This window comes from Rhinolophus sinicus, linkage group LG03, assembly GCF_036562045.2.
Source record: "Rhinolophus sinicus isolate RSC01 linkage group LG03, ASM3656204v1, whole genome shotgun sequence".
Taxonomy (NCBI): Eukaryota; Metazoa; Chordata; class Mammalia; order Chiroptera; family Rhinolophidae; genus Rhinolophus; species Rhinolophus sinicus.
The window spans coordinates 2,292,534-2,307,618 of record NC_133753.1 but is presented as its reverse complement, the minus strand read 5'-3'; the positions used below and the strand labels follow the sequence as shown (position 1 = coordinate 2,307,618).

The 15,085-nt window shown below is 50.5% G+C and overlaps 1 protein-coding gene and 1 pseudogene across 3 annotated transcripts in view; one reads left to right on the top strand and one right to left on the bottom strand.

Moving 5' to 3' along the window:
- Nucleotides 1-8,170, bottom strand: part of CDC42BPB (CDC42 binding protein kinase beta) — a 99,361-nt gene extending 91,191 nt beyond the window's left edge. For all 3 annotated transcript variants that reach the window (XR_002138676.2, XM_019747182.2, XM_019747183.2), the window contains exon 1: nucleotides 7,775-8,170. Coding sequence is in view for 2 of the 3 variants with exons in the window: in XM_019747182.2 (XP_019602741.2) it covers nucleotides 7,775-7,949 (175 nt within the window). In the remaining variant the exon portion in view is untranslated. The remainder of the gene's footprint in view (nucleotides 1-7,774) is intronic.
- Nucleotides 8,162-14,952, top strand: LOC109455547 (large ribosomal subunit protein uL1; annotated as a pseudogene).
- Nucleotides 14,953-15,085: the final 133 nt, after the last annotated feature.

The following is a 15,085-nucleotide window of genomic DNA, read 5'->3' as shown; positions in this document are numbered from 1 at the left end:
TAGTAAATATACACTATGACTTCATCTAGAGATGAAAACGAGGGTACGGTTCAGCTTAGTGCATAGAACACCCACCTTATCTCTGCACCACCTGGAACCCCTACTAAAATGACAGCATACGGTTACAAGGGGACACAGCCTCAAGGAGAACATGAGCTCTGGGAGAACAGGAATTTTGTTCTGTGTCTCCCTCTGATGAATTCCCGTTTCTGGAGTCCGTGTCACCATTGCAGAGCCTGGCACATCTTAAGTCCTTAAAAAATACTTGGATGAATGGATAACAGGCGATGACAGCAGACTACAATGTCAACCTAATTTTTCACAGTGGGAAAAGCAAGTGGACCAGTGGTGTCTAACTTAGCAAAACTAGAAAGCCGAAAGGTAAGTGTGTGTGAGGTGGCAGTAAGAAGGCTCAGGAATTATCAGCGGCACTAAGGTCTCTGAAGGCCTGAACAGTAACGGCCAGAACACAGGACTGGCTTCGTCTGCAGGAGCACTTACACCCAGATCTCCTCCTGCCGTCCGCCACCCCCCACCAGCCCTCCTCCACCTCACCCCACTTCCCACAAAGCTGGCCACCAGGCATATACCACCTCCCAGGCACCGGACCGGAAACCCCTCTCTGGGCGAACTGACAGGCCCAAGAGAAAGTTATTTCAGCAAGTTCTGGAAGTGCCCCCTCAAACTGGCATGGTCCCCAGCCTATTTCCTAAAAGTGAGACTCAACATTTAAAGTTTGTCTGCGCACACACAGTTTCAAATCAGCCCACTCATAATTATGAAAAGACGGCCAACAATCACCAGGTATTTGGAGCGAAGCTTCTGACATCAAAGACAAAGACCAAAGTAGAAACCAGAAGAAAAAGGACTCAGAAGAAACAAAGACAACACAGGAAACAAAGAAAAAGTCTATGAAACATAAATGTGCACACAAATCAATAAAAAAAAATTAATAAGAAGAAATGTAAAAAATGTATTGCCTTCATGAAACAAAAACAGGAAGCTAGAAAAAGAAATACTGAGGACAAAAACACTTAGAAATGAAAGACATGATGGCAGAAATAAAATTCAATATAAGGACTAGAAGATAAAGTTGAGGCCCTCTCCCAGAAAAATCAAACAAAAAGATAAATGAATGGGAAAAAGTAGGAGAAAAGGAAATTAACAGAACACTCCAGAAGGTCCACTATCTGGGTAATAGGAGATCAAGAAGGCTAGCAAGGAGAAACCAAAGAACTGATTATCAAGAATGAATACAGAAAAGTTTCCCAGAGCTGAAGGACCCAAGTGTCCCCAAGCAAAAAGCCCCACCAAGGAACACTAGGGCTAGACAGAAGTCTCCAAAGGCTTCCGGAGATAAAACAAATCACAAAAAGGCTTGGGAATCACAACGGTCTCCGTCTTCTCATCACCAACAATGAAAGGTAGACAGCAATGAAGTCATGCTTTCACTTCTGAGGAAACATGGGTTCTAAGCTAGAATTCAACATCCAGGCAAACTGTCATTCAAGTGTAGGGGAAGAAAAGGGATTTTCAGACAGACTAGGTCAAGAAATGTATCTCTGATGAGCTCTTTCTCAGAAAGCTACTAGAAGACATTCTCCACCCGAAGGAGAAAGACATGGAGTCCAGAGAAGAGGAGTTCAAGAGAGGAGAGCGACAAAAGAATTTCCGTAAGGAGTGAAGGAAGTCTCAGGATGACGGCTCAACTGCAGGCTGAGAGAACAAGTGCCGAGGATGGACCAGTAAATGAAGGCTCTGCAAGAGATGAAAGTGACAGATGACTCCAGGCGACTGGCTGTACTGGCGAGAGCTCCTTAACACCTGGGACTAAATTCATGATTTGTACACTGGCATCCAGGCTGAAGAAAAGGAAAAACTAATTCAGACCAATAAACACAAAAGACAGGCAACTAACTGTATCTTATGTGACTTACCCAATGATAACATAAACCTGAGTATCAACTGAAACAAAAATGACTACATAACCATCTGGAAAAAGGGAGAGGAAGGGATGTGTCGGGGCACTGCAGGGGGTGGGGAGCATTCTGTAGCCTCTCTTCCACGGAAGTCAACAGATAATGTCTAAAATAGAGAAACCAGAAAGTAACAGTGTGAGCGTACCACATAGAAGCATGAAGCCTGCGGCAGGAATTGCTAAATAAATCGCCGCCAATATCCGAGATTCTTCCCCGACCATCCGCAGTACAGACACCTTCACCCTGCAGCCTGGAATGCAGAGGGGGGTGGCCACCATCAGACGAGGGAGTGACAGCAGGTGACTTCTTGAAATGAGGATATTTTACTACCCTGGACTGCCAACATCCCAATCCCACATGAGGGAGAAACCAACCTTGGTTCTGCTCAAGGCACTGTTATTCGGTTCTCTGTTCTGGCAGCTGAATGTGATCCTGAGACAGACACGGTCAGTAGAACAGAGGGGTTGAGTGGCTGCTTATGAAAGTCAGAACCCAGAGTGGGCGGGCGGGCAGAGCGCCTGCTGTTTTGCATTACAACTCTGTAGAACTAAATGCAATGCCTTAATAAAGGTAAAATATATTTAAAGAAAATCACCCCACAGGGTCTGGTCAGAGTGCTGTTAATTTCAACTTCAAAACTAAGATTAGATGTGTTTTTTTAGGTCAATTTTAAATTCTAACATTGGACCATGGATTTCAGACCTGAGTTTTTCAAGGCAACAGAATATGAAGTCATTGTGGAGGTTTTGGAAAAGGGAGAGTTGATAAAAATGAAAGGCAGCATTTAATTAAGACTGATTTCGCAAGGTATTTACATTTTCAAGTGAGAAAGGTATTCACTCAGGTCTGACGGCTTCAGCTAGGCCAGTGACAATGGAAATGGAAAGAAAAAGCTACAATAAAATTGAGATATTTCAAAGCAGGTGCCAGCAAGGAGGCCCGAGGCTGACCACAGTCCAGTGGAGAAGAGAAACCCCAGCTAGGCTGGAAGGCTGCTTGCTCAGATATGACTCAGGAAAACATCCAGAGCCTGGTTTAGCCAAGGGAGAGTGGGGATGGGGTGGGTAGAGGGCAGATCACCTGATCGCTCAAATTCCTAACAGTTTTCAAACCCATGCTTCTGTGATTCTGGAGACTGGCAGGATCACCACCATCCCAATCACATTAGGAATCCCCTTAGAAAAATAAGTTCCACACGTCTCCCAAGGAGCTCCAATGCAAGATCAAATTCAACTGAAATTTACAGCTTAATTCAAATTTCTCTTTGAATTTCTAATTCTTTTCTAAGGATAAATAAGAAAATCCAAAGTCTCCTAGTATATAAATAATCCTTTTTGCAAAGTTTTCCTCTAAAAACAATTTTGTTGCCAATTACCTACCAGCCAATAAAATTAACCAAAAACCAAATACATAAAACCTTATACACAGATTGTCTGAAACCATATTGTAAAGTGCGACCTTTATTTCATACTGATAGGTAGTATCTATTTTGGGTTTGTTTTTTTTTGAAGTTGTTTCTCTGGTAGATTTTAAGTCCCTATATATATAGTTCATATTGTCAAAACACTTGTGATTTAAAATCTAAGGAAAGTGTATTTTCCTCTCATCTATCTTCGTTAGTGAGATTCTCACACAAATTTAAGATAACTTTAACATACTGTCATTCTGGAAATTCTAAGAATCTAAGAATCAAACAAACTCGGGACAATAACCAAAAGGTGTTATGTTATGTTAGGGGGTTAGGGTGATGTGATTATAGGGTTGTTGTTTTTTAATTCTTTTGAAATTACCTTTATTTTATCCCCCTTTTGATAAAAAAGCTAAAAATTTGTATTTGGTCTCTTCCAGCAAGAGCCTTACTTTATTAGTCTCAAAAGATACTCTCTGCCTCTTTACCAAGAAAAGCCTTCAGAAGTTTTGCCGTTCTTAATATAGTTTGGAATTAACAGTCTGTTTGCTCCCGTGTTTACCAGCATCTGAGCACAGCCAGGAGGGGGTTGCCAAGGGCAGCAGGAGGCAGGGCAAAGTCAGGGGAGCTACCTGTCAGCCCTGCGGAGTGTGAAGTGGCTGCCAGGTACCTCCCGGTCCTGTGCTTGCAGAGCTCACTGCCTACCAGTCACTCTGTCAGGTGGCTCACATCGTGGTCCCGAGATGAGGACAACTCGCTCCAACTCCAGTTTTATTTACTGCAAGTCTGGATTTAACGGACATACTGTTCACTTTAAAGTCCCACTGTCAGTGGAGGAGGTTGTAGGAGAGAAAAGGTAGGGAAGGCTGGCTTGGTAGGTAATGTCTGGTGGTTTCCATTCCCATCACATGCCATGTGCTCCCTCTCACTGTGCGTTTCAAAAAGCTATGAATAAAATCTAAATTATGCTAGCCTAATCTTTATTAAGCAATCCCAATATCTCCCTACAATTTGGTGCTTATTATAATATTCAAAAGACCTGTTTCTTAAATCTGTTATTTAAAAAAAGTGTTCCCATGTTATGCAAACATCCCATCTGGAAAAACCATTAAGATTAAAACATATCTTGAGATGTTTAGCACCATCTGTGAAGCCTGAACTTATTCCACTTGGTAGAGTCAGCCCACTCACACCCCGTGCTACGCATCCCCACGCTGACGGACACGGGGATGCACATCAGAGAAGGACTCTGAGAAGGTACGGCGCCATTCATAATAAGAAAAGGCACCAAGGAAGAAATTAGACTGAGGGCTGGAAGATGAATCCTGTTCCTGATAGAGGAAGTACAGGTCATGGTGAGAGAAGGTGGCCCTGACCGGGAACCGGTAGACTCACACCGAGGCCGGCCTCCGTGAGGCATGGCTGCACCAGCAGCAAGCCTTACACCTCCCACCCTGGCTGCAGGCCACAGGGGACGCGCACGGAGGGCCACTGTGGTCCACCCGGTGCCAAGGGGCTGGGACTTCAAACATCAGCCCCACCGAAATGTAACACGAGCCGTAACACTGCAGCCACGTTACATATTTAACACACATAAGAGTATTTCCATGTAACAAAGATGAAAGACAATTCATCTCATTTCAGTTGGCCATGTTTGTTGCTGTTTATAGAAATTTCAGTGTTTCACATGCTCTACTTCAAATAGTATCAAATTTGCATTAAAATAGCTTAAAGAAATACACATGCAAAGCAGAGTATTTCCAACTTTTAATTAAGGTCCATGATTTAATAGAGGAAACTAATCAAACTATAAACATAATCAAGGGGAAATTAAAGACAATAACCTACACTGAAGGCCAGGATGACTCTTGTTCCAAGCACCCACTGTGGAAATAAGAAAATAAGAGCCAGAAACAGTCTTCTTTTAAAACTTTAAAACTTTATTATCTATACTTTCTAGATTTCCGCTAAGATTTCACAGTAAGTCTCAAAATCTGAGCTGAACCAGCCACTTTCCTTCCTTAAGTGTCGAGAATTCCACCTACCTGTCATTAGACACCTAGCACGATTTGGAAGGTGAGGGCCTGGCCCTCTGCATGAGCGCACTCAACAGCTCGGAGGTTTCAAACTTCCTGGTGTGCGAATCCCACAGCGCAACAAGCCACAGCCTGACGGCCTGCGCACCTGTGTCCTGTGCAGCAGTCGCCTGGGTGCCCGCCGATGCTCCACAAACAACTCCATCGGGAAGACCACCCTCGCCTTCCAATCTCAGTGCCTGGGTCTTCCGACTAACACGAAATAATGACTGCTCACATCTCAACTCGTGACACACCACTAGTTACAATGGTGCATATTAACACACGTGAGATCAAATACTACTTCTAAAGATACACTAGTATTTCATTAAAATGCCACCTTAAATGGAAGTCCATGCTTCCTCTCCGTAACTCTAAGTTTATACTTCTGTGCAAACTGAGTTCTTGGGATAATGTAATTTATCTGTAATCATAATTTCCAACAAGCCAGAATACAATTTTGAAAATATTTCCATCTTAATAGCACACGGCTTCTGTTTAGATCTGGCAAGGTCAACTCTCCTAAAATAAGAGCTCCACACAGGCTGAGAAGCGCTTCCTTCAGCGAAGCCCGCAATTCAGAGTGGCTGGCATTGTCTGGTGGTGGGGTGCTGCACAAGCACCCCTGGCCCACAGGGCACCCAGCCTTCAGACTAGCTCCACCGAGACACGGCTCAGCTCCCAGGCCAGAGGCCGGGGGCCACACCTTACCAGCGACAGAAGCCTTCCCTCTGCTTCCTCCTTTCAGTCACACTTTTCCTCAAAGACTACACAGAGTTGAACCTGATGTGGAACTCTGGATTTCAAGATCGAATGAATGTTCAGGAAGGAGTGGCAAATACAATATTCAGAAGGCTCAGATGTAAGAGGCACCAAAGACCTCACTTTCAAAGCAACTGTGACGTCAGTTAATTATTCAGTTGGAAATCAGGTCACTGATAAAGGACCCCAGAAAGTGATTAGTCTCATTTTACTGATACTGTATTGACATGTAACCAAGAATGGTGGTCCCCACAGAACTAAAGTGTAGTAACAGGCTGTCCTGGGGCTCAGGGCCTCCTTCTGCTGCTCTCACAAGACATCAGGTCAACGTCTCGCTAAGGAGCAAAAACCAGAAGGCCTCTAAAGAATATGGTAACCTAAGGTTTAATTTGTAAACAAAATTCCAATTCCAGTGACTACCATTTTGGCTGACAGGAGGCCTCACTGCAGAAGACATTCGTTTGTTTCTTCACGTAAACATCTGCTTTATCAGCACTAAAGGTTAGAAATTACTGGTTCAAACAGCACAGTCCTAGTGCAATGACACAAATGACCCAAGGACAGGCCCATAGGTTCGGCCGGCACACAGCATCTTCCAAGTCGACCCTTTTAGGTGAGTCTGGGGGTCCTGACAGAATGCCCGTGGTGGGGAAAGGTGAAGCCAAAGGGTTTCACTTTACACTGGGAGCAGTCTTCCGGATTCTAGTGAACATTAAATGGTTTAACCAAATTTGTGTCCTAATAAAGCGTAACAGATCAGTTGATCAACGATTACAGGATTATACACCCCTGAATGAACTGGAGAAGGCATGCAAAGATCAGATGAAAAAAGTTTTTACATGACTTCCATATACTGACAGTTCCAGCTACCCCCAAAACATTAAAAGGGTCTGGTGTAATTACAAAAAAAAAAAAAAATCAATTTGCTCTTGCATGGCGTCTTCAAAATAAGGCTTTTAACCCTAAAATTCCCTTGGCGGTGCAACAGTGAAGAGGGTGTGCAGACCCTAGACACCAAGGGAATGTAGATAGGCTGTCAGCTAGGAGGGTCTCAGGAGTTGCTCACGGGCTGGGGGGCCCACGGGACTGTTGGGGAGACAGATGCAAAAAGCACACGCGGCTGCACCACAAGCCAGCGAAGTGTGTGGTGGGGGAGAGGCCCTGGACTGTGACTCTGGACCCCAGCGCGGGGGCCGGGGGTGGGGGTGGATATCCCAGTGAGTGCTGCAGGAAATGATATCCAGACTCGGAGGGTGGATCTAGGAAGCGGCAGGGGCGATGGCCCGGCGGGGGGAGGGAGTGGGAACGGAGGATGTGGCTCCCAGGGGCAGGATGAGGGGGCGGAACGGCCCAACGCGGATGTGCAAGGGTCTGAGCGCAGGGAGGGACGCGGTCCCGCGAAGGGACTGGAGCGGCCAGAGAGGGATGGGGAGGCGGGCTCAACGGAAGCCCGAGGGCAGCGCGGAGGGGGCGGCAGGGTGGGGAGAAAGGTGAGCCCGGGCGGGGGTCCGAGGGGTTGAGGGTCAGGTCCGCGCCCCGCGTGCACTTACCCCACTCGAGAAACTCCGCCACATATTTGTCGCGGCGCAGGGCCGAGTGGCTGCACTCGGTGTACAGGCAGACGAGCACGTCGAGCAGCGTCTCCACGCTCAGGGCGCTCTCGTTGCGCCAGGGCCCGTCCAGGAGCAGCTGCTCCAGCTTCTTGAGCCGCACCTTGGCCGACATGGTGCCGCGCGGCCCGCTCCCCACTCGCCGGCCTCTCGCCGCCCGCTCGGCCAGTCCGTCAGGGCGAGCCTTCGGGGGCCCGGCGGCCGCGAGCCCCGGCAGCGGTGGCGCCTCGTCGCCGCCCCGTCCGCGTCGTCGCGCCCCGGCCTAGGCCGACATCTTGGGCTCGGTCCCGGCGGCGCAGCGTCTGGGGCGCCGGGCCCCGCGGGTCCATGGGCCGGTCTCCCCCCCGCCCCGCCTCAGCGCCGCCGCCCTCCTCGCCCGGCGCGGCCCGCCCCGCCTCGTCCCCGCCGCGCGCCCCTCAGCCCCGCCCGCAGCCGCACCTCCCCGCCGCCAGCCACCCGCCGGACTGGAGCGGCGCAGACCCGAGCGCAGCGCAAACCCGGCCGGCGCCCCACCGACCCGGCGGCCCAGCCCCGCGGCCCGCAGCCAACCAGGGCGCGGCCAGCGCGGGCGCAGCCAACCACGGCGGGGCCGGCCACTGCCGCGCTGACCTCAGCGCGCCGCCCCGCCCCTGCGGCCCGGCTCCCGGCTCCCGGCGGGATCGGACCTCGCCGCTCGCCGTAGGGAGGCCGGGATGCTGGGAAGGCCGGGGGCGGGCAGGGTCGGAGGGGAGCGACGCCGGAGGGGGCGTGGCGAGCGAGGAGCCAGTGCGCTGCCGAGATTGCGGGGCCGGCGCGTGCGCAGAGGGCGCCGTGCGGCGTGCGGGGTCGCTTCGCCGTCTGGCCCCCGGTGTGCGGAGTCCGCGCTCGTGCACGTCAGGGTCTCGATAGGGAGCGCGAAGCTCAGAGCGTCCCCGGCCTGCCCTCACCAGCCTGGGACTTAGGGGCCGCCCCACAGACGCAACTGTGGAGGCCTCGGCGGCAGGACGAACCGTTTTAAAACCAGGGCTCGTCCGAGCTCGGAACGGCCTTCGAAAATGCGAGCCCACCTCTGACTTGACAGACGGGAAACTGAGGCCAGGACGGGCGGGGCTACAGCAGAGGCGGCGGCTCAGCGGGCCACCCAGCGCCCGGTGAATTCGTGATACCCGCACAGAGGCCACTTTCAATTCCACTGTCCAACTTACCCGTCCCCGCAAACAAATGTCTTGGGATAGTAAATTGTTAGGAAGCGGCCGGCTGTTTGTGCCTAGGGTTTCCAGGCGAGAATTCCCGCCTGTTCTCAGGAATAATTTTCACTTTCCCGAGAAAAGTTGGTCGGGAACTCGGGAAAATCAGCTCCTTGAATCCAGGTGGTTGGTAGTATTGGTTGTCACTTTGTGGAAACGATTCATCGTGAGAACAGAAAACAGTTTATATCTCGGGATTCCAGAACGGGAAAACGGGGCGGGGGGGGGGGGATCCTGAGAGCGGGCGGGAATTCCCGCCTGGAAACCCTATTTGTGTCCAGGCTGGGTTTGCCTAGCAAGTCACTGCTTGCTTGAACTAAGATTGTTGGTTTATCTGTGTGGCGGGGAGAGGAGGGTGATGGAGAATACCCCCACTCTAATTCTTGACATCAGGACTGGAGGGACCGCCTGGAACTGGTGGTCAGTCACCCAGGCTGTGGGAGTGGGTGAGAGCTGGGAGCTAGGGTGCAGGGCTGTGGGAACCGTGACTCAGGAAAGGGAGGAGGCACTTTGGTAGGGGCAGGGCAAGAAGGTGGGACAGGTGAGAGGGTAGGTAGAGGAGCCTGTGGCAAAACTAATCCACGGAGATAGGGATGAGAATAGCGGCTCCCCCTGTCTGTGGAGGAGGTATTGGCTGGAAAGGGTAGGAGGGAGCCTTCAGGCAGCTGGGAATGTTCTATGCTTTGATTCCGGTGATGGTTGATTATACAGGAGTACCTATAAGTAACATTCTTCAGAGTGTACACTTAAGGGCAATGCATATCAGTGTATTTTGTGTATCATACCTTAATTTTTAAACAGTGGGCAAAAACAGTCTTTGATGTTAGAGGCCAGAGTACTGGTTACTTTGGGGGGCTGCACTGGACGGGGGCATGAGGGAGCCTTCTGGGAGGTGAGGAATATTCTATACCTTGATCAGATAGTCTCAGTTTGTTACATGGGTCTGTACATATATAAAATTTGACCAAACATCCTCTAAATATTTGCACTTTGTGTGTACAATACCTCAAAAAAAGAATGAAAGAAAGGCCGAGGTGAGCACACCACCCAAAGCCAAAGATTTTTCACTGGTTTTAGGATAAAGACCAAATTCTTTACCTTGGCTTTTAAAAAATAGGGAGATCTGAAATCTTTGTAACTTTCCTAACAATTGTCACCCCAGTAAACTAATTTAAAAGAATAGGGTGATCAGACATCAGAATTTGCCAAGACCATCCCCATTTTTTGTCCCAGTGTGAATATAACCATGTCCTTCATTCCCACATGTCCCCATAGGCAGTGTATCCTTTTTATCTCCAGACCCAGCAGGCTCAGCCTGGGTCTGCTCAGCTCTCGACCCTGTCCATCCCCTCCTCTTCAGTCTCTGACTCCAGGCTCTCTGGCTTTCGCCACTCCTCAACTGTCCTGCTCCCTCGTGCCTCAGGGCCTTTGCCCTCACCAAGCCCTCTACCTCGGATGTCCCCCCAACCACCTTCACTTTGCTCAACCCAAATTTCTTTCAGTGTTGTCCCTTCTGGGCAACCTTGCATAACTCTCTGGGCTAAATCAGGCCCAGTTCACCCTGGAGTTTTCCTTAGCATTCTGCACAGTGGGTACCTGTGGACTTGCACACTAGACTAGAAATCTTCTGTGCCTGTTTCCTCAGTGATAAAAAGAGTATAATAATAGGACCTACTTCAGCATTTGGGTGAGTTTCCGAGAGAATTAAATGAATTCACACCGATAGAGCACTCTGAGCAGTGCCTGGCTCATAGCAAGTGCTCACACATTGGCCGCTGGAATCATGCATTAGACTTATTGTTTCAGAAACTAGGGACCCTGTGACCAGCTGATGGATGGAGCAGTCCTGTGTCCTCCAAACCAGGGACTCCTAGTGTCCTCAGGCACCCATGAGGTTCCTGTGTATCTGTCTTGGTCATTTCAGGCTGCTATAACAAAGAGCCAGAGACTGGGTGGCTTATGAACAACTGAAATTTGTCACAGTTCTGGAGGCTGGAGGTCTGGGATCAGGGTGCCGGCCCAGTGAGCTGCTGGGTCAGTGCCTCCTCAGGTTTACAGAGGACTGTCTTGCTGTGTCCTCACCTGGAGGGAAGAGGGAGCTCTGTCCTCTTAGAAGGGCACTAATCCCATCATGAGGGCTCCGTCCTCAGGACCTAACACCTCCCTAAAGGCCCGCCTCCTAGTGTATCACGTTGGGGGTTATGAAATGTAGGGGGACAAAAACAGTCCATAACAGTATCTTTACAGTAAACTCCTACTGGGGCTGGCTCCAGTGGGTTTCTGGTCTTTGGAACAAGCAAGTGGGACTAAAATTAGAATGTCCAGATCTATAGGCTTAAACCTCTGAACTTGATTCAATGTTAAATATTCCCCCTCAGGCCCAGCTTGAGCCCCCCCAGGGTCTGAGGGGAGCACTGGGGAAGGGGGCTGTGCTTGGCCTTCCATAGCCTCTCCCAGCCAGCTTGGCCCTCCTCCCACCCCCCTGGGGCTGCTGCCAGCTGCCAGGGTGGGGAAGGAAGAGGTGTTGGGGAGGGCTAGGGCCTCCACTCTGGTCTGGCAGATAGTAAGTGGGCGCCCTCTCTCCTGGGGACATTCACGGGCTCCTGGCATTTCCCTCCAGCTCCCTCTCCTGAGCAGATGTGTTGTCTTTGGGGGGGGTTACCTGTTGGCTGCAGGGGATCTTCTGCCCTTCTGTGGAGACCACTGGATGGGATCTGAGATGACCTGTCCATGTAGTTCACGTCTGCCCACCCCTGGGCCTGACAAATGTTTGGGCGCTGGCAGGTACCGACGCCAGTATACTCTTGGCTCCGCCTCTTAGAGGCCCGTGAGCCCGCCTTTCCTGGCTGGCGCCCATCCCCTGTCCACTGCGCCTCCAAGTGAAGGGCCATGTTGTAAGCTCTCTGAGGAATCCCGTGAAAGCCACCCTCACTAGGCTTCAGGTGAGGGAAGGAGCGCCCCAGGCCCTGTGCCCGGCAGGACCAGTTACCAGATCCACTCTTCTCTCACTTCATCCCAGGTGTGAAACACGTTCCCAAGCATTGCCCATGACAGTCTACATGTGGTGACCTAACACCTCATTTGAGACTCTACATCTGCTGTTACTTGATGTACCTCAAAATTTCAGTTTAGTGTTCTGATACACTACAACATGTACACCGCACAAAGGTCATTGTCCTTTTGCTGGGTGGTCCTGTGTTTGTCTGTCACTCCCTAACCCCTCTCCCTACACCCAGTGAGTCTGTGCTCTGGTTCCATTCTGATCATGGGATCCTAGGGGGGCTGCCATGGGGGGTGGACATGTCAGCTAGGGCCAGCTGGTCAGCTCTCCATCTCCCTGATTAGGGTCGTCATGTGACTCAAGCCACATGAGAAGTTTTTTAGGATGTTTTGTACTAAAACTGGGAGACAGTATGTCTTATCTTTTTCTTTAGACCAGGGGCAGGTAAACTTTTTCTGCAAAGGGCCAGCTAGTGAATGTTGCAGGTTTTGCGGGCCCTACAGTCTCTGCCTCGACCCTTGTGACATGAGAGCAGCCATAGACGGTATGTAAGCTGTGAGCATGGCTGGGTGTCAGCGAAACCACAAAAAGAAGTGGCGGGCTGGACTTGCTGGCACTTACTACTTCCCAGCATAAGTAGTGATGGTGGGATTTCAGACCACCAGCCACAGCCCCTGTGAGAGAAAGAAAGGGAGAAGTGGGGAGCATTGGCCACATGAAACAATAAAATGTCCTCTTTAAACCAGTGTAAGAAAGGATCTTGTCATTTGCACCCAAAAGTGCCTTTTTCAAGTAATTAAGAACAAGTGGAAATAATCCAAAAGAAAAATGGTGAAATCATATGAGAAGGCAAAACACAGAAGAGGAAACACAGAGGATCAAAAAACATACAAGTATGAGAACATGCTCAGTCTCGTTGGTGTTAAAATGTACATTAACTTCTGCTTCCAGCCAATATGGTACAATGGGGACCAGATTTACCCTCCTACCTGAGACAATGAAAAAACACACACACAATATACACAAAACAATTTTCATGACACTGCAAATCAGGCATCAAAGGACCGTGATCCCTGAGACATCATAAACAAAAGAGGTGATTCCTATGACTGCCCAGCCAGGGAGGGGGCACTGAGATGGAGCCCAGGGGACTAGCTGAGAAGAGGAGCTGAGACCCTGGAGACCAAGGCAGCAAGAAGAGCTGGGATGTTGTCCTGCTCAGGACAGAGAACCAGAAAGGAGTGAGCACCACAGAAAAAGAACCCTGGAGACCCACAGATCTACAGGGCGTGGTGTAGGCCTCAACCCAGCAGGCACCGAGGGTGCCATCACCCTGCAGCCCAGTGCATGGGCCCAGGAACCAAGCAGTGGGCTAGGAGGGGCCCCTCCCACCATTGCACCTAATGACACACTACAGGAATGTCTGCTTTCCTTCCTGTGACCTTGGGCTGGTGTCCAAGAAAGGAGTGGTTCCATCAGGAAACACAGTCATGCTTCTGATGAATTAGAGCCGAGGCGCCCCTCCCCACAGGCCATTTCTGGTTTCTCCTGCCACGGAGCCAGCAGGCAGAGAAGGGTGCTGCCTGGGACACTGCTCCCAATTGTCAGAGGGAGCTTGAATGGTTTTGACACATGGGGGCCAGGTGGACTACGTGTGGGGCCCAGGGATTCACATGGTGCTTAAAGGTTCTTACTGGAAAAAGGGAAGGGAGTTCATTAGGGACAGGCCCATAAAGGACTCAGGTTTGGGTCATCCCACCATCCCCGCCTGCTGCACTGCCCGACCTGGCAGTCTCCCCCATCTACGCGGGCTGCCAGAGGCCCCTTCCCAAAGGCTGGTTCTGAGTACATCTCTCTCAGCTCAGAAGCCTTCCACGGCTTCCCATTGCCTCAGGGACCAAGGAGGCCATCTGAGCCCATGATCCAGGATTTCCTCTCCCAGAGCCTACAGCTCCACTGAAGGGAATTACTTGCTGCCTGGAAAGGGCAGGTGTGGAGGTTGGACCAGGGAGTCAGGGAGGAGGCACCCAGAATGGGGGGCCTTTGGGGAGGACACCCAGACTTCAGTGCAAACACTCTAAGTGCCCTGAGCACAGCACTTTGCAGACCAACCTGCCCAGGACCCGGTGAGCAGGGACAGGAATCCCCCCCCCCCCCCCCCCCGTTTTTCAGAAGAGCAAATGGAGGCTCAGGGCAGTGAAGTAGCTGCCGGTAGCTCTTTTCTGGGTTTTGTGCGAGGCAAAGTGAACAGCAAAGTCTCCCGTGACCCCCACTATGAGGCGGTGCGGGAAGTCCTGCACGGAAACCAGCGCAAGCGCAGGAGGTTTTGGAGCCAGTGGGGCGGCACATCAGCTTGAAGAACTATGACCCTCAGAAGGACAAACGCTTCTCAGGCACTGTCAGGCTTCAATCCACTCCCCGCCCCAATTCTCCATCTGTGTTCTGGGGGACCAGCAGCACGGTGACGAGGCCCAGGCTGTGCATATCCCCCACACGGACATCAAGACCCTGAAGAAACTCAACAAGAATGAGAAACTGGTCAAAAAGCTGGCCAAGAAGTATGATGCCTTTTTGGCTTCAGAGTCTCTGATCGAGCAGCTCCCAGGCATCCTGGGTCCAGGCCTGACTAAGTCTGGCAAGTTCCCTGCCTTCTGTCCCACAATAAGAACACGGTGGCGAAAGTCGATGAAGTGAAATCCACCATCAAGTTCCAGATGAGGAAGGTGTTGTGTTTGGCAGTGGCCGGTAGCCACATGAAGGTGACAAAAGATGAGCTTGTGTACATCCACCTAGCTGTCAATTTCCTGGTGTCATGACTCAAAAAGCACAGGCAGAACGTCCGGGCTTTCTAGATCAAGGGCACCATGGGAAAGCCCCAGCACCTGCACTAAGTAAGGCACAGCTTCATAAATCATAGTGCTACCAAAAAAAAAAAAAAAAAAAAAGTAGCTGCTGGTAAGTGGCAGGGCCCGCGTCTGCCCAGGCCCCTGGCCGAGCTTGGCTGCCTTTCCTCAAAGCAGCACA